Raw genomic sequence first — 17,603 nt, forward strand, 5'->3', positions numbered from 1 at the left:
GCAAAACCGGCTAGACGCAGGCCACTAAAAGGCCGTCGCTGTCTCCTCGGGGCTGAGGAACCAGCGACATTTGAAGATACAGAATCGGAGGCGTGCTGGCAGCAGGCCATGTCTGAAGAGATGAACTCAATTCGAGAGAACAAGACATGGAGTTTGGTGACACTTCCTGCTGGGCATTGAACTATTGGGCTTAAGTGGGTCTTTAAAGTAAAAAAAGACTTAGAAGGAAACCTGGTAAAGTATAAAGCACGTTTGGTTGCTAAAGGTTATGTCCAGAAGCAAGGCATTGATTTTGATGAAGTATTTGCTCCAGTTGCGAGGATGGAAACCGTGCGATTGTTGATTGCTCTAGCTGCACATGAGGGTTGGAAGTTGCATCACATGGATGTGAAATCTGCATTTTTGAATGGTGGATTGCAAGAAGAAGTTTATGTGAGCCAACCTCCTGGATTTGTTGAAGATGGCAGCGAGCAGAAGGTGTACAGGTTGCACAAAGCACTATATGGACTTCGTCAAGCCCCACGGGCATGGAATGCGACAAAACATTGTTGTCAATAGGTTTTGAGAGAAGTCAGCTAGAACATGCTGTGTATAAAAGAGGAGAAGGGAAAACTCGGCTACTTGTGGGTGTATATGTGGATGATCTGGTGATCACAGGGGCAAGCGAGGTGGAGATTGCAAAGTTTAAGAAACAGATGAAGGATTTATTTAGTATGAGTGACTTGGGGCTGCTCAGCTATTATCTTGGTATTGAAATGTTACAAGTACCAGGAGGAATATTCATTGGACAAGAAGCTTATGCTAGAAAAATTCTTGAAGTGTCAGGCATGGAAGATTGCAACTCCACACAAGCACCGATGGAAGCCAAGCTGAAATTAAGTAAGCAAAGTGATTCACCATTGGTTGATCAAACCATGTACAGGAGCCTTGTTGGTAGCTTGAGATATTTGGTGAATACTAGGCCAGATTTGGCCTATGCCATTGGCATTGTGAGTCGCTTCATGGAATCCCCAACTACAGAACACATGAATGCGGTGAAGCACATACTGAGGTACGTGCAGGGATCAATTGATCAAGGCTGCTACTATGCAAGAAGAAAGAAAGAAGCTGATTGGATGGAAGGGTTTAGCGACAGTGATATGGCAGGAGATGTCGATGATCGTAAAAGCACAACTGGGGTGGCATTTTTCTTTGATGGAAACATTTTCGCAGAAGCAAAAGGTAGTTGCACTTTCATCTTGTGAAGTCGAATACATAGCAGCAGCGTCCGCAGCTTGTCAAGGGGTATGGTTGGAGCGTCTCCTCAGTGATCTCCTCAATCGTGAACCAAGGAAGATAATCTTGAAGATTGACAACAAATCCACAATCTCTTTGTGTAAGAATCCGGTGCATCATGATAGAAGTAAACATATTGAAACACGGTTTCATTATATAAGAGAGCAGGTGGAAGATAGAAGTTGAATATGTGAGAACCGAAGACCAGATGGATGAAATTTCTCGAGATGAGAACAAAGATCGGCATGATTGCAAGAAGTGAAGCACACGCAGCTTAGGGGGTGATTGTTGATCTAAGCAGCCGGTGCATCATAGGATTTGTTTAATTCGTTTTTAGAGTCTTCGATTGTAATCAGGACACCGTAGTATAAGGTCTCCTGAGTCCAGGTCGCATACTGGAATCAAACCGTATTGCATTAGGTCTTTTCTTTGAGTCCGTTTTAAACTCAGATCGCCTGTGATCTGGGGTAGCGCCGTGTTGGACGTGGATACAGGTTGTATTGGATGCGGGTCAGGCGCAAGCCTATATAAATCAAAGAAGCAGACAGAAAACACTGTAGGTTATTGCGGCAGAAATCCTCTCCACCGAAACCCTAGTTTTTCCTTGCTTGATTGCGTGTAAAGGCTCACGCTAAGTTGCAGGAACTACGTCTGATCTAACACTCCTGAGGATATCAGATGTGCCTCCAGTGTCATTGGCCGGTTGTATCGTGACAACGTCATGCTTCAGATCAGGTTACCTCTTTGTTTGAGCCCGTTCGGAGAGAGTATATCTAAGAGGCAGACCCCCACTACCCATTTTCCTACCATCTCTTTAAGGTTTCCTTTGTTTAGGTTGTAGCTGAAAACAAGCCATCTGGAAGAAGCTAATTTTCTGCTGGAGCTGGAAGGCTAGAGGTAGAACTTACTTGTTTTTGTTTAGAATGACTACGGAACTGTGGCTTGAACTCGATGGAGTGGAATGTCTGAAATGCCCTTGTATGTTGTAAATTCTGTCTGTCTGCTGAGTTTACTAATTTAAAGATAATTGGCGTGTTTAGGTGTTGTTATAAGTATAAATTGTTTGATTTTGTCAAAATTTCCATAAAGTTGCATATTTTATGCGTAAAAGTTCCATACATACAAAGCACATATGACCAATTGCGGATTTAGGATTAATTCACCAGAGCCAAAATTCGAACTTAAATTTTTTGAAACCTCTTCGTTTTATTTAGACAAAAATCTTCACTTAAGTTGTAAACTTGAAACGTACTGACAATGGAGTTCATGTCGTCCGCTCGCTTTCTCTTCCAAGACCATCTCTTCTTCACCAGCAATCTTCCCTCGTATTCACTGATTCATGTTTCCCTCGCTGCCCCATCCATCGCCACCATATTTCTGACCAACTTCGCCATTCTCCGCGAGCTGCCGCCGTCGCGGCCCTGTTCGTTGGTTTCCACCTTCGCAGCCGCACTGATCTCCAAGCTGTCATTTTGAGTTGTGTCAAGCGAGGCTCCAGCGCGACCATCACTGCACCTAATTGGTTTCCCAATCGAGCTGCAGCCTGCGGGTGATGTGGATTTGAGCAAAGGTTTGCCGGTTTTTGTCCGGTGCCCGAAAGAGCCCATGTAATCAGGAGTATCAGGAGGAGGAGCCACTCTACAAAGTGAGCTCTACTCTCCCTGTTTTTGGCTTAAAACAAATGGATTCATCTATTTCTTATGTTTTGATTGGTCTGTGATGCGATTGTGTGGTTGGTTTCACCGTTTTATTAAAAGGGCAGGAGGTGTATCAGCCGGCCATTGCCTATCAACGGAAAGAGGAGCCTATACTCTAGTTTAAATGTTCAGTCTATGATACATAAATATCACTATCAGTATCCTCTTCCTCTCTCCGTTAAAGCTAATCTTTCCTGAAGTTGAGTTCTTCACAAATTGGGAGGATGTTATTTCCACTGTTACCCACACAATTTCTTTGCAGACTTCTTTATTTCTGTATTGACAATCTTGAGGCCTCTGGTAACTATGTTTCAATTTTATCTTTCATCGTCTTCCTTTCTTGATGATGTGCAGAGAGCATGTCAGTGCCGGAAATTGACGAGATTTGGTTAGTCCACGCATTCTTTCATGCTAGCAATGCATGTCTGTTTACATACTTCATTCTTCACTTCTTTTAGTTGTACAGAATCATCCTGGAATCATACCAAGACGTTTAATCATGGGAATGGATGAGTATTTATTCAAGTTCTAAGAAGTCCCAATAAGTGTTAGGTATATATAGTACTACAGGCAAGGCATCTTAAGCTCTCCAATCGCACACATATAAAGGAACACATTATCGAACAACAAAAATCCACTCATGTCCGTAAGAAAACATCAATCTTCACCAGAGAACCCTATTATTGTACATGGCCAGCACATTGAGAAATGGTAACCTTTATTATCATAGTAGTTGACAGCCACATATTACTGAATTAACATGTGAACACAATGCTGTGTGTATATGAACACAAGATTGTGTTTTGTTATCCTCTCCTTTTTTTCTGAATAATTAACTGTAAAGAGTGATGTAAAATAGAACAGAACAGTTCCTTTTTCCTGATGTAGCCTGACAATGTATTTTCCATGGCTGATGCCAACGACAATGTTGTTTCCCTGTCTTGAGCATTTTAGCCTTTGAATCAGACAAGATCACCACTTCTAATTCAGCCGACTTTCAATTTACAATGGGTGCTCGAACATGCTACTGGGTCAGACAAGGTTACAAGGAACACTTCTTGCTTTTGGCCGACACTAAAAATAATAGAAATAATTATGCTTACAAAAGCACCAGTAATTTTCTCAGATAAAGCAGCAACATTATCAATAAGAAAAGCGAATATTAGAGGCGTGGCTTAACTTGGGCTGGAGGAGATGCCAACGGCCCATATATACTTAACGGGCCTGCCTTGGAGGAGATGCCAACGGCCCATATATACTTAACGGGCCTGCCTTCGTGTGGATCGGCAGCGAAGATCCACTGCAAAGCACTACTAGAAAATGTACGAAGACTAGTCCTCTAAAAAAAAATGCACGATGACTAGTATACGCGTATCCGCTCAAGAGAACCTAGTATAAGGAGGTGAGTTGAAACACAATCAACGTCCGGCCATCGTCTTGGTATCTACTTTATAAGGTTTTGTGTGTTTTTAGCCGAGGCGTTTCGACGGTGGAAGCGACGACGTACAGATTAATGGTCTGCCGACTCCATCCTTGTTCTCGCGTGGCTATCATGGTTTACTCCATGGAGTTTGTAGATCTCCCGGCTCGTAATTTTGTGATTTTTGTCATTTTCCTCATCGGTTCGGCGATGATTCAATGGTTCGACAACTTGTCTTGCCAAGAGTGTGTTCCCGGCCATCGCGCGTTCAACTATCTCAAGTTCTCACCCACTCGGGTGGACGGCTCATGCGGCTTAGTAAAACCTATAAGGTTAGTCCAGCTCATGCGGCTCATGCAGATTTGGTCTTCCTACAGTTTCGTCACCAGCAATTTGGAGATATATCAAGATACGAATGGCGCAGCTAGATATGTTTGTTTCAAAGATTTTTTATGTAACTTTCGGTTCATTCGAAGTCTTTGTTGTCATTTTAATTTTGCCAATTAGTTGTACTCAGTTCGTTTAATAAATAAAACCAGATAGTTGTTCTAAAAAAAATGTACGAAGGAAACCCTAGCCGTCGCTGCCGTCTTCGAGAAAACTTCAATCTCCGGCAGTTCCACCACGGATCAACGTCTGGCATCTAGTTTGCTATCTTCTTTTGTTAGGTTTGTGTGCTCTTTTCTGTGGCATCTTGGCGATGGAGACGTCATCGTCTAGAAGATTGTTGTCTTGACTTCTTCCTCGTCCGGGTGTAGGCATTGCAACCTATGTCATGGAGTCAGTGGTTCTCATAACACACTTTTTCATGTTTTTTGTCTTTTTCCTTATTGATTCAACGACGGAGAAGCAGTTTTACAGCTTGTCTTGTAAGGGGTATGACCCTGACCATGGTGCGTTCTTTGAGGTTAGTTCATCATGTGCAATCATGGTATTCCGTAATTTTGTCAACGAATACGTGGAGAAACATCAAGATGCGAAGGGTGGATCAAGAGAAGTTTACTTCGAGGGACTACAATGAAGCTTCTAGCTTTGCCTCATGAATCAATAAAGACAGATCGTTGTTTAAAAAAATACTAGAAACTGTACGACATTTCCCTCAAAAAAACAAATGCATGACCCAACTGCTCAAAAATAAAAGTATCATGGAATAGCGCGCTTCGCTGTGCGGTAGAGTTCTATCAAGGTTCTTCAAGAAATAAACTTAATAAGAAGATTTTCGTGAAATGAATTTAGACTACGTCTGGACTTTGCGGGGCAAAAAGATGAAGGCAACTTAAACAGAACTAAAACCATTAGCAAGCGAGAAACCCGGTTTATATACATGACTAACATACGTTTTCTGATGTTGGTATGACTTTACTCTTTTACACAAGAAAAAAGTTCATTTTAAATCTTGAACTTGTAGAACTTATGAGAATCAAAATCTAACTTTCTAATCCCGGGTTCTCGAACCCTAACCTAATTAATCCCGGTCAATTTTTTTTTCAGAAAAATTAATCCCGGTCAATTAAGTCCTCAACCCGAGTACCCGACAAAAACCGTTTGGTCCGATTTGGGATTAATGACTGAGTAAATAAGGCCGGGATTGCAGATGGGCTTTAGGCATATGTCGGCCCATTTGTCTGGCCGCATCAGTGTTCCCCTGGGCAATTCCCACTAGATGCCTCAACCGTTCGCCCCCTGGCCTGGCTTTGTTATCTATCGTGAGCGCATCCCGGAGGGATGGAGCCGTTGAGTAGGGGTGGACATAAAAAGCTGAAACTAGAAAACGAATCCAAATTAACCGGAACAGAAACCGAAATTGGTATTGCCGTCAAGATATATCGAGCGATAGGCCTATGAGATATTCACGCATGAAATTCAAAAAGGTATTGTCAACATGTCTACGGAGTTCGCATTTGGAAATCGTGGTGAATAGTGAATACTCCGTACCAAACAATTTCCTGGAGTAGCGCCCGCTTCATCGACCAATACGGAGCATGGCACTTGCAGGGCCTGGGTGATGCCCTTCATGCTGAAGATCAAGCACGCATCGGAAATGGGCTGCAATCGCATAATTCTGGAGAAGGATACAGTGAACCTTAAAGCAAAATATCACTAGCGAGGATTTCGATCTGTCAAAACTCGGTGCTTTGTTTACTGAACTGAAATATCTTTTGATGCGTTTGATGTATCAGTTTCCCCACGGGATTGTAACATTGTAGCACATCACTTGGTTGTACATGGTGCAAAACACTCTGGAATTGGTAAGCATGAAGTGTGGTTTGGCCAAGTTCCTTCTGGTGTAACTGAACTTGTTGATGGTGATTCAGCCAGCAGAGTGAGGTAATGCAATGGTTGTGTACGTGTTCCTTTCAAAGAAAAATCACGCAGCAGGACACCCTGTATCCCGGAGAATTCGTTCTCGATGCTAAAGTTTGTTGATGCTGTGAGAAGCTGTACTGAAGTTGCGCACACTGACAACATACACTGGCCCCGTTTAGTCGTAACAGTATACTATGAGCTATCTGGTTGGTTAGTACTACCTCCATTCTAAAACAGAAGAAGTTTAATCTTTATCTAAGTCAAATTTATTAAAGTTTGAACAATTTTAAGTATACTATAAAAATACATAAGGACGAATTTAATAAAACTAATTTAAGGTCATACATGTCTATAAATTTAATCAAAATTTAAGATCCAATTAAGGAGGAAATTGCATGCCAGATCCTCAAACTTGGCAGGCATGTTCAGTTTCATCCATTAACTTGCAAACTTTGAAAACGAGACCTTAAACTTAGCAAATTGGTTCATTTTAGTCCAAATCAACGAATTCATGATTAATTCGGCTATGCTGGCAACTAACGTAGACATGGCCGGCATAAGGGGTCCTTTTTGCAAATTTTCAGGCGATGGAGTTAGGTCTCGTACCCGATCCACAAAGCCAAATCCTTCAAAGTCTTGAACCGATGGTTCAGAAGCGCCGTCAGCTGCTTCGTCGTATAGCAGTCAACACCACCGCCCCCGTCGCCTCCCCTGTTCCCTTGGCCGCCACCGATCACGAGAACGTCGCCGATGTAGGGCCGAAGTGGGTTCACCAGCGAGAGAGGCGACTTTATCATGTCTTGGCCCTAGAGGATGAGAGCATATCGTGGCCACAGGGAGGATAGCCAGAGGATGAGGAAGGGTATTTTGTGAAAATATCGCAGTTATCACCTCCTCCAAGCGAGGGCTAGACCATGGGTTCGAGATCTAGCTCTTCCAAAGGGTTAAAATGGAAGATTTCATCGCCCAAAAATTCGCGAAAGAACCCGCCCGAACCAACCATGTCCACATTAGCCGCCAACATGGCTGAATTTAGCCCGAATTCGTCGATTGGACTAAAATGAATCGGCGTGCCAAGTTTTTAAGATCTCATTTTTCAAGTTTGCAAGTTAATGGATGAAACTGAATATACCTATCAAGTTTAAGGACGCGTCATGCAATTTCCTCTAGAATTAAGTTTGACGCAGGGAGTAGAATCCATCCCTGCCTGCGCAAAAGGTGATTCTTGTTTTTAGGGCCACAAAAGGGCATTTTTGAAAACGCTGATTGTTCTGTTTTAATATATATGCTCCCTATGATCCAAAATATAATATATGCTCCCTCTGATTCAAAATAAGTGTCGCTGATTTTGTAGGAATGCAATTTTATGGACAGGAGCGAGTATCATTTTTCTCTAAAAAAAAAAGCAACTCTGATACTCTACAACACACTTATCTAACACTTCCACACACACACACACATCACCACCAACAGAACGGCAGTACTTACGCTGCATGTGCCGCCCGGAACGGCCGTTGTGGAACCTACGTGCATACGCGACCGCCAAAGCTAAGGCGCGCACCAACCAACCGCGATCGAGTAAACGACGTGGCCACCTACTGCTCAAATCGATCATGCATGCATGCACGCCATCAATTCTCGATCCAGAAATTCGGCGCGCCAAACACGAATTAGCCGACCCTTCGTTGTCTCGCATCACTGCACACCGGCCCTTCACCGCCAGATCAACCGAGCTGTTATCGCTCTGCTCCCACGCCTATATAAACCAGCCATGCCTTGCCTCTTCCACTCATCCAGCAACTTAGCCAGTACTCCACTTCACACACAAGCAAAGCAGAAGCGATCCATCAACGGTTCAGGCATGGGGGCTGCTCCGCGAGCACTTGCCCTCGCCGTCCTGCTGGCGATCGCCGTGGCCAATGCCGAGGCGGCGTCCGTCGTGGTCGGCTTGGCCAAGTGCGCCGACTGCACTAGGAAGAACATGAAGGCCGAGGAAGCTTTCAAGGGTAACTAAGCCACATACTGGCATAGATATCTCGTTGCTCACTGTTTTTCATCGATCCTGTGCTTACATTAATTACATGACTCCTATATGTATGTCAGGTCTTCAGGTGGCGATCAAGTGCAAGAACAGCAAGGGCGAGTACGAGAGCAAGGCGGTGGGCGGGCTCGACGGCACCGGCGCGTTCAGCGTGCCCCTGGCATCAGACAACGCCGCCGCGGACTGCGTGGCGCAGCTCCACAGCGCCGCCTCCAACGCGCCGTGTCCCGGCCAGGAGCCTTCCAAGGTCGTGCCTGTGTCCAAGGGCACTTTCGGCATCGTCACCGGCGCCGCCACCGCCAAGACTACCACGGCCAGCGACGCGGCACCGGAGTGCGCGTCGGCCACGCTGTGCGGGCCCATCAAGAAGCACTTCCTGGACCATTTCCACAAGAAGCCCGTGCCGCCGAAGCCGGAGCCTAAGCCGGAGCCCCACCCGGACTACCACCCCGTGCCCCCCACCACCCCGACCTACGGCGGCGGAGGCCACCCGACGCCCATCTACCACCCTCCCGCACAGCACTAGATGAGTTACCAAGTTGTGATCACTCATCAGTGAGTGAGTGAGTGAGTGATCGACGTTGCTATCAGACTGTCAGTTGGGTGCATGGGTCGTCAACGTCAGCCTTGTTTTGGTATCCGAAGAGAGTTCAGAATAACAATTGTGTGAGGAGGTATGACTGTGTCAGGCAAGTGTGCCGGGTGTTTCTTTATTAAGGTTTGTAATGTCTGTGTGGTTTTCTGTACAAGGAGTTATTATCATCTATGGTATTTATTATATTGCCATTGAGCCTCATCCACAGAAATGCTCGACAGGATTGATATGTGATAAGCTAGGACAGCGTGGTTTCGCTGTTACTAGGATAGTTGTCTGGAATCAGGTTTACTTTCAGTAAGTTTTGTGGCGATTGAATCTTTCTTGTATCGATCCAGACGTCTTTTGCATGAGCATAGTGTAGAAAGCTGAGGTTGAACCTTAATTCTCTGCCGTCTACACGAGATATAGAAAGAGTACATGCCAAGTTACTCGGTTTAAATCTAGTGTATAATTTTATCTCTAATTCAAATTTTGAACTAAAACCACCACAAGAATTTATGAATCGAGGAGTATATTATATTTTTTTTTACATTTCACTAGTCTTTCGGTATGTTTGATTCATGCCAACCCATAACCTATGAATTATTGCCAACAATTGACTAGCCAAAAAACTGGTTAGAGATTTCTTGGCCCCAAGTTAGCCAAAATTTTGGCAAAAATCATGAAGGGAATTTGAGGTAGGTGGGCAACATTTCATAGGAAACCAACATTTTGGCAACCAACCAAATGAAGACCAAATTTTTATTGGCTGACAAAATTTTGACAGGGAAGTGTGGCACCAAACCAAGCATGAACTTTAACTTCTATCTCTTCTTCCGCTTCGGCTTTATCAACCGCCTCTCTGAAGTCTCTAATGAACTGAAACCTAGCTAGGACGGTGACCTTGTCCCGTGTCCCTTTTTCTTCTTTTCCCTTTACGCGTCTCTTCCCTCTTGCAGTCACACTGGGAGTGATCATGAATGCGAATGATTATGCGGGCGCTTCGATACAGTTATACTAGGAAAATTATCTTTGGTAAAGTTAACTCTTTGAGCGGGCATTAAAGAAAACGGTTTTGCTATTTCTAAGACGACCGAGAAATATCTATTTCTCGCCCGCAAAAAAGAGAGAAATAACTATTTCTAAGTCGACACTAATGACCATCTATCCAATCATTGAGATTCGTGCAAGATTCCTAAAAGTATAAAATGATGAGAAAATGTTAATTGGATGGCTACGACGTCGACTGAGAAATCGACACTTCTTAGAGAAAAAAATCTTCACTTTAAAAGGTACGCAGTTCATCTTCCATATATAGCTCTGTCTTTTTATGCTACACACATCAGGATGCAAAAGAGCAAGGCAGCAAGAATTAATTAACCGAGAAAATTGTACATTTGATACAGCCCAAACATATACAATTCTTCGATCTTGTGTTAACTGAAGGTAGCAACGTGTCAGTACATCAGTAGATGCTTTCTCATCTTATCCACGAAGTAGTAGAGCTGCTGACCACTCCACCGCTTCTCCACCTTCCAAAGGACTGGTAGATTCTTGCTGGGTGGGCGTGCATGACAACTCTGTTGCACGCGTACTGTATGCACATTCATCACGCCGAAAGTCGGGTAACACGCACTCGCGACATTCTTGTTCGGTTCTCCCCTCCCGTCTCTCTTGATATTTCCCCTTTTGTTTCACTCCCAACTAGTAATACCTTTCCTTTTCACCCTTACCTGCGTGGCTGCGCATTGCGCTCTATCTAGCTGGAAGCTCGCCCTGCCTCCACGTCCATATACAGCCGAGAATGCTGCCAAGTCAAACACTAACTTGCATGTCATGGCAATGCCACTAACTAATTAATTAGTATTAGCAACGTTGTTCCAAGTGCAGCTAGCAGCGCGCACAAGTCAAACACACAGCTTATGCAGGTGCAGCTAGTTTTTTATTTCCTTCTTTCTGCTGCTTGCTAGGTGGTCTTGGTTAGTCCTATCGTGGTCTCCCTGATGTTACCTAGCTAACATGTAAAAACCGATATTCACGACAATTACAATCTTACGATACATACGTGTACTAATTATCTTGTGTTGGCGTTGCTATATATTTCTACAGCAGCGCACGGCGCACACTGCACACAGAGACAAAGAAGGAATCACGAGAGAATCAGCTTTTGCTCCCCAGCGCTGGCCCTGTGCCCCGTGCATTCTGCTGCGTAGTAGCTCTTGCGCCGTTCGAGAATTGGCCCACGGATTCATGGAGGTTGCGGCACCCCGGTCGCCCCTTCTTCTTCCTCCTCGGACGAAGGTCCCTGTCCTGCCATTGCTACTGCTGCTGGTTGCCTCGCTTGCTCGACATGCTTCCTCCTCCGGTGAGTGCCCTCTGCGAGACACAGAGAGCACGACCCATCCGGCAATTCATTGGTGCCTGGCTTAATTTGCTTTGGTTGAAGCTTGATTCTGTTTGATTTGTCATCCATGCAGACGGGTCGCGCTACGATTACAGGGCTTATACTGAAGTACGTACGCAAGATAGTCAGAATCTCAATCTCCCTGTCTCTCCCTTGTTCTGCATGCTCAGCTGCAGTTCTTTTTGTTTTCCTTTCCTTTTCCAGTGCAAACCCCACCCTGAGCCTGCTCTGTACAACGGCGGCATCCTGCGTTGGGCGAAGAAGGTGAAGAACTTCAGAACACTGGATGAAGGCAACTACTCGCCGTCGTTTGTGCTCTACAACATGTCTGCGGCCACCGTGTACAGCTTCTCTTGTGAGTGACTCACTCCACGGCTAATTAATTATCCTTGTTTCCTTTATTATAGCTTGACTTGTTTTATCGAAATGTTCAAGCTAGAGCTAGTTGGATGATTCAGTGGCATGGGTGCATTTTAATTTGTTGAGCCAATGTACAAGCGAGTTAGTGATGTCATGGGTGCATTTTAATTTGTCACGGTCGTCTGTGCTCTACAACTGCTAGCTCTTTTTGAACATGTGCCACAGTACCAGTTCACTGAAATATTACAGCAATTTTTTGTCCGAGGAGTAATTACATTTGAAGACAAGGATGTTAATCAAAATTCTAGGAAATGTGACTGAAACTTCCAAAGCATTAAGACAACTTTCAAATAGGAAATCCCAGCGCGAAAAATGCAACATGCAGGGATGGATGCAGAGGGTGGCCCATGCTGAAATTTCCCTACACCATACTCTCTCCATTTTATAGTATCTTGGTTTGACACTTATATATTGATAATTTTTACTATAAATTTGATCAAATTTAGGAAGTTTGACTGTCAAGAAAAATTACATGCCCTACATTTTGGAACGTTTATAGTAAAAAAATAAATAAAAAACAAACCGAACCTAGACCAAAGTTCATATGAACATTATTCTCTATTGGTCCAAACTTTTGGATCCGGTGGGTCGGCATGGTGCCTGGTTGGATGGTATTCAAACATACAAGGACAAATCACGTAATATGAGAAATTAAAGACTATAATGATAAATTGATCCTAGCTTGAGCTCCCAATCACACCCCCTGTGTTTGTTCCTCGTCACTAAATTGACTCTTATTTGCACCTCTAATCGATGATACACACTGCGGTCTAATGGGTAATTAATTTACTCGAGATTAAAACTCATAGACTTCAGTGCATTTCTCAGAAGAATTTTTCTTTGGTTCTCTCAATTCTCTAATTTGTAGTTGTATTTTTGAACTAAGGGAGTATAAATATCTAAATGAACGTGTATTCATATTTTTTTGGACAAAATAAAATAAAATGAAATATGGACTTTTGATTTGAGCATGGAATGTCAAAACATCCGTACTCCTATGAAATAGTGAAAAATAATTACGCTTCCTTTAAAATGAAAAGTAATTATGCTTCCTTTAAAATCGAGGTAAATACAGCTTTTCACCTGACAGCGCTCCATAATAAAGGAATTGAACAAGCCATGGATAGCAGAATGAATCACGCAACAGTTAAAGCATCTACCTCGGGAGACCGGAGTTACGTCAAATGGTAACTGACCTGGTCTGCAAAACAGCATCTCAGTCAGAATTTTACGTGTTCAGGCCGGGTAGTACAAACCACACAGACAAACAAACAGAAGGCTCAGATCCTAGGAATCGGGATCTAATCTCTCTGTAAACCTGTCCTCGTTCTAGCTAGAATCCAAGGATACGGAACAAAATCACAGATCAGCCGGGAGGCTCTAGATCGAAACCACGCAGAAATGGGCAACGGGTAAGAGGCACCGAGGAAGACGGCCGTGGCAAGGTGTCAAATTAACCCGCGAGCTGAGCGTAGCGTAGCGTAGGGCCGCCGATGGAGGGGTGGTGGGGGACGAGATTCTCTCGTGTGCGCATGCGCGTGCGCGGACAGAAGTTGGGGCAAGACGGGGAGGTGGAGACGAGGGCGCGCAGCGAGCGGCCTGGGCAGATGGGGAAATGCAGAAGGAAAAAAATTGTATGCGCGCCAGCTGCGGTTCCAGAGGATTCGTGGCCGCGCGCACTGGACCATCAATCGATGGTCCGGTTCGTTCCATTCGTTGCCTAGCCCGAAGGTAACTGGTGGATTGATAGGCCTAGCTTTTTGGCTGCTATAGGATCTAATGATCGATCAGAATGAGCAAACTGCGTGCACGCATCCTCGTGTTCTGATTGGTAATTGGTATGGACCATCAGCCATATATAAGCCAACAAATAAACTAGCCAATGCAGTTCTAGCTAGGTTAGTTCAGTTATTAATTCGCTGGACCAAGAACAACAACAAAAATCCTTATTTCTAAGGTGACAATCTATGTTATTTATGTTTTATTATAATATTATAGACTATTTTATGTTAGCAGAGAAATCCTTATTTCTAAGGTGACAATCTATGTTATTTATGTTTTAGTGAGTATTCAATAAATGGCATTATATAAATTATGTGCAACTTTTGTTTTACAAATATTTAATTTAGTTCCACAGAATTTTTCCTTGGAACTATATATGTCATGGTATGCAAGATGCAACTTGGTCCATAAAGTAGATGACAATTTTCAAAGTTTCGGGCCCTAGACACCCAAAATTACATTCAGGGACATCTGGTGCCATTTGCTCATTTCCACATAATATCAACAGGTTTGCTATTCTGAATCATTTGAGAATTGCTACTTTTATGCTAAGATTTAAGAAAACTACAAGGTCTCTCAAGTTGAATAAGTATGAAAACAAAAACTAATGTAAGAACAAATGCTACTATTCACCTTAAACATATTTTAATTGTAAAATGCATTTGGACTAGGCATTTGTTACAAACTGACGTATTTGAATAAATTCTGGTTACCATGTTGCATTGCATAATTTGTTTTAGAAAAGTATTCGCTCCTTTTCTATTTCAACCCATTTTGAGGTCGTTTTAAGTCTATTAATGCTTCTAGGATTTTTTTTTAAAATGTTTACTTTTGCTGCCAGCGGTGAAATTTCTGTCCTGCATCAAAGGAAGCCTGGAGTTTTACGAGTAGTATATTCTAAATAGCAGTTCTTTCTTCTGGAGGAATTTATTATGGTACAATTATCTGCTCTGATAACATCTTATTGTATGGTTGATTGATTATCTAGGCTGGGTGAGAATCGAAGGGCCAGCAACTGCCCATGTGAAGGCAAAGATCCTGTCACTAGACAACGCTGCATCTCAGTGCCTGGGCACAGCTATGGTGCGAAATGACTGCTGGTCCTTTCTCAAGGGCGGTTTCAGTCTCGGCTCGGCTTCACCGACCTCCGTCCTCTATTTCCAGGTATCCATGTACAAATTGGTGTTTTTGTTGTTTGGCTGCAGAATTTGTCAACACAGCACCTCGCAATCTGTACAAAAGTGAAAGTATAATTTGAATTTTTGAACCGAATAACGACTCAGTTTTGCTCCTCTGCAGACTGCAAGCCCAAATGCCTCCACGGTTTCAATCAGGAGCGCCTCCTTGCAGCCGTTTTCCCCTGAACAATGGAGCCAACACAGAGAGGACCGCATCCAACTGGTACCACCACGTTGCTACTACTAGTACTCAGTACTAAATTTTGTTCCCCTCCTATTTGTCCAACAAGTACAACGTAGAGGACAAGGAAGAAACTGGTTGGGCGAAACTGACGGCAGTAGCATCTTGTCCTGTATTTGCCTAGATCCGTAAACGCTTCGTCAACATCCACGTGTCGGACAGCAACGGCAGCCGCGTCATCGGCGCCAAAGTCTCGGTGCACCAGATGAGCAGAGATTTCCCCCTGGGCTCTGCCATCAGCAAGACGATACTCGGCAACAGGCCCTATCAGGTCGGTCGCGAATCGATGAATTCCACGAATATCAATCATGTATTAGCAAATATTAGTATCAACTGATGGATCGATGGATGCACTGCAGGAATGGTTCAGCAAGAGGTTCAACGCGGCGGTGTTCGAGAACGAGCTGAAATGGTACGCCACAGAGCCGGTCCCGGGCAAAGAAGACTACTCCCTCGCCGACCAGCTTCTCAACTTCGTGCAGTCCAGCGACGCGGTAGCGCGCGGGCACAACATCTTCTGGGAGGACCCGAAATACACTCCAGGATGGGTGAAAAACCTCACGGGCGAGCAGCTCCGTGCCGCGGTGGCCGGCCGGATCGAGAGCCTGCTATCGCGTTACAAAGGCGACTTCGTGCACTGGGACGTGAGCAACGAGATGCTGCACTTCGGGTTCTACGAGGACCGGCTGGGCCGCAACGCCACCGCGGAGTTCTTCCGCACGGCCCGGCGCGCCGACCCGCTGGCCACGCTGTTCCTCAACGACTTCAACGTGGTCGAGGTCTGTGATGACTTGAGTTCCAGCGCCGACGAGTACGTGGCGAGGCTCCGGGAGCTCGCGGACGCCGGGGTTACCTTCGAGGGGATCGGGCTTGAGGGACACTTCGGGAAGCCCAATGTGCCTTACGTTCGCGCCGTACTCGACAAGCTCGGTACACTCCGGCTCCCCGTCTGGCTCACCGAGGTCGATATCAGCAGCTCCCTCGACCAGAAAACCCAGGTACCGACTCCTTTCGATTCATAATAAGTGTCGCTGATTTAATACAAATTGTTCTTGATCGCGTTTGCAGGCGGCGTATTTGGAGGAGGTGCTTCGGGAGGGGTTCGCGCACCCGTCGGTAGACGGGATGATGCTGTGGACGGCCATGGATGCGAACGGGAGCTGCTACCAGATGTGCCTCACGGACCGGAACATGAGCAACCTCCCGGCGGGGGACGTGGTGGACAAGCTGCTGGGGGAGTGGCAGACCAGGGAGGTCCTCGGCGCCACAAATGACCGGGGGTCATTCAACTTCAGCGCCTTCCTCGGGGAGTACAAGCTCTATGTGGCATACCTCAACTCCTCCGCCGAGGGGACATTCTCGCTGGCTCGCAGCGACGACACCAAGCACATCAGCATCCGCCTCTTGCCCTGATCGATCTGATCCAACGTCATGTCGACATATATTTACGATTTCTCATTTGTGCTAGCTGAACTTGGAGCTGTATGTATATGCACGGTTCCAGTTTAGATCGATGGATTTATATCATTAGCTGGTGGCAAGCGTATATTTGTTTGGACCCATATCTAGGCGCTTCTGTGCTTTTTGTAATGATCATGTTGTTCGTGTTACACTATTGCTGTTACTTGAAAGGGTGTTTGGTTTTCTTTTATGTTGCTGAACATAAATTTGAATGTTGTAAAAATCCATGGGTTGAATTCCAACTTCGGATAGGGCCTAGATATGGGTCGTTCCCACTATCGAACTATAAATCCACAGAATGAAGTGCAAATCCACCGCGCCGCATGGAACTTCGCGAGGGATTCCGCATATCAAGACTCTCTTCGGGAGACTCTGACCCAAACTACATTGCAGGCACAAAACCTTGGCTTGGCTTCAGATGCTTGTATCTCTTACAAGCACCGTAGATTTGTGTCTTGCTTGCCTCGTTACACAAATCTTCCATCTCCTTCGAAAACCTACTTATAGTGGCTACTCTTCTCCAAGCATCTGCAATATTCACATCTGCCCATCTAATGCAGCCAGCCCACCTCGTGATCATCTTCCTCCTTGCGCACGACACGAGCAACGTGCAATTGACAACTCTCAATTGGCACGAAATTGACAACTCCCAGTCTTGGAAATTTGGCAACTCTCAAACGGCATAAAATTGGCAACTCTCAATCGGCATAAAATTGGCAACTCTCAATCTTGGCAAATTGGCAACTCTCAATCCTCACAAAATTAGAAACTCGATCACCACGAAATTGGCAACTCTCAGC

The 17,603-nt window shown here is 44.8% G+C and overlaps 3 protein-coding genes across 3 annotated transcripts; all 3 read left to right on the forward strand.

Moving 5' to 3' along the window:
* Positions 1-527: 527 nt before the first annotated feature.
* LOC106865504 (uncharacterized mitochondrial protein AtMg00810-like) lies at positions 528-1,244 on the forward strand. The gene has a single exon (XM_014895644.1). The coding sequence runs from the start codon at positions 528-530 to the stop codon at positions 1,242-1,244; it is 717 nt and encodes a 238-aa protein (XP_014751130.1).
* Positions 1,245-8,455: 7,211 nt separating this feature from the next.
* On the forward strand, positions 8,456-9,536 carry LOC100835803 (proline-rich protein 2). Its single transcript, XM_010241431.3, has 2 exons — positions 8,456-8,705; positions 8,803-9,536. Exons 1-2 carry the CDS (start codon positions 8,471-8,473, stop codon positions 9,264-9,266), a joined length of 699 nt encoding a protein of 232 aa, XP_010239733.2. The 5' UTR covers positions 8,456-8,470; the 3' UTR covers positions 9,267-9,536.
* Positions 9,537-11,426: 1,890 nt separating this feature from the next.
* Positions 11,427-16,993, forward strand: LOC100828464 (anti-sigma-I factor RsgI6). Its single transcript, XM_003581532.4, has 8 exons — positions 11,427-11,682; positions 11,795-11,829; positions 11,926-12,076; positions 14,912-15,087; positions 15,223-15,324; positions 15,467-15,613; positions 15,702-16,340; positions 16,411-16,993. The coding sequence occupies exons 1-8, from the start codon at positions 11,568-11,570 to the stop codon at positions 16,753-16,755; spliced, it is 1,710 nt and encodes a 569-aa protein (XP_003581580.1). The 5' UTR covers positions 11,427-11,567; the 3' UTR covers positions 16,756-16,993.
* Positions 16,994-17,603: the final 610 nt, after the last annotated feature.

The sequence above is a fragment of the Brachypodium distachyon genome, chromosome 5 (assembly GCF_000005505.3).
Source record: "Brachypodium distachyon strain Bd21 chromosome 5, Brachypodium_distachyon_v3.0, whole genome shotgun sequence".
In the NCBI taxonomy this organism is placed as follows: Eukaryota; Viridiplantae; Streptophyta; class Magnoliopsida; order Poales; family Poaceae; genus Brachypodium; species Brachypodium distachyon.

Excerpts from the sequence above, each read along its gene's own strand:
- LOC106865504 (XM_014895644.1), top strand. The coding sequence starts at position 528 with ATGGAATGCGACAAAACATTGTTGTCAATAGGTTTTGAGAGAAGTCAG.
- LOC100835803 (XM_010241431.3), top strand. The coding sequence starts at position 8,471 with ATGCCTTGCCTCTTCCACTCATCCAGCAACTTAGCCAGTACTCCACTT. Across the intron at positions 8,706-8,802 it reads GGCCGAGGAAGCTTTCAAGG|GTCTTCAGGTGGCGATCAAG; the intron begins GTAACTAAGCCA and ends TATGTATGTCAG.
- LOC100828464 (XM_003581532.4), top strand. The coding sequence starts at position 11,568 with ATGGAGGTTGCGGCACCCCGGTCGCCCCTTCTTCTTCCTCCTCGGACG. Across the intron at positions 12,077-14,911 it reads CACCGTGTACAGCTTCTCTT|GCTGGGTGAGAATCGAAGGG; the intron begins GTGAGTGACTCA and ends TTGATTATCTAG. Across the intron at positions 15,088-15,222 it reads CCTCCGTCCTCTATTTCCAG|ACTGCAAGCCCAAATGCCTC; the intron begins GTATCCATGTAC and ends GCTCCTCTGCAG.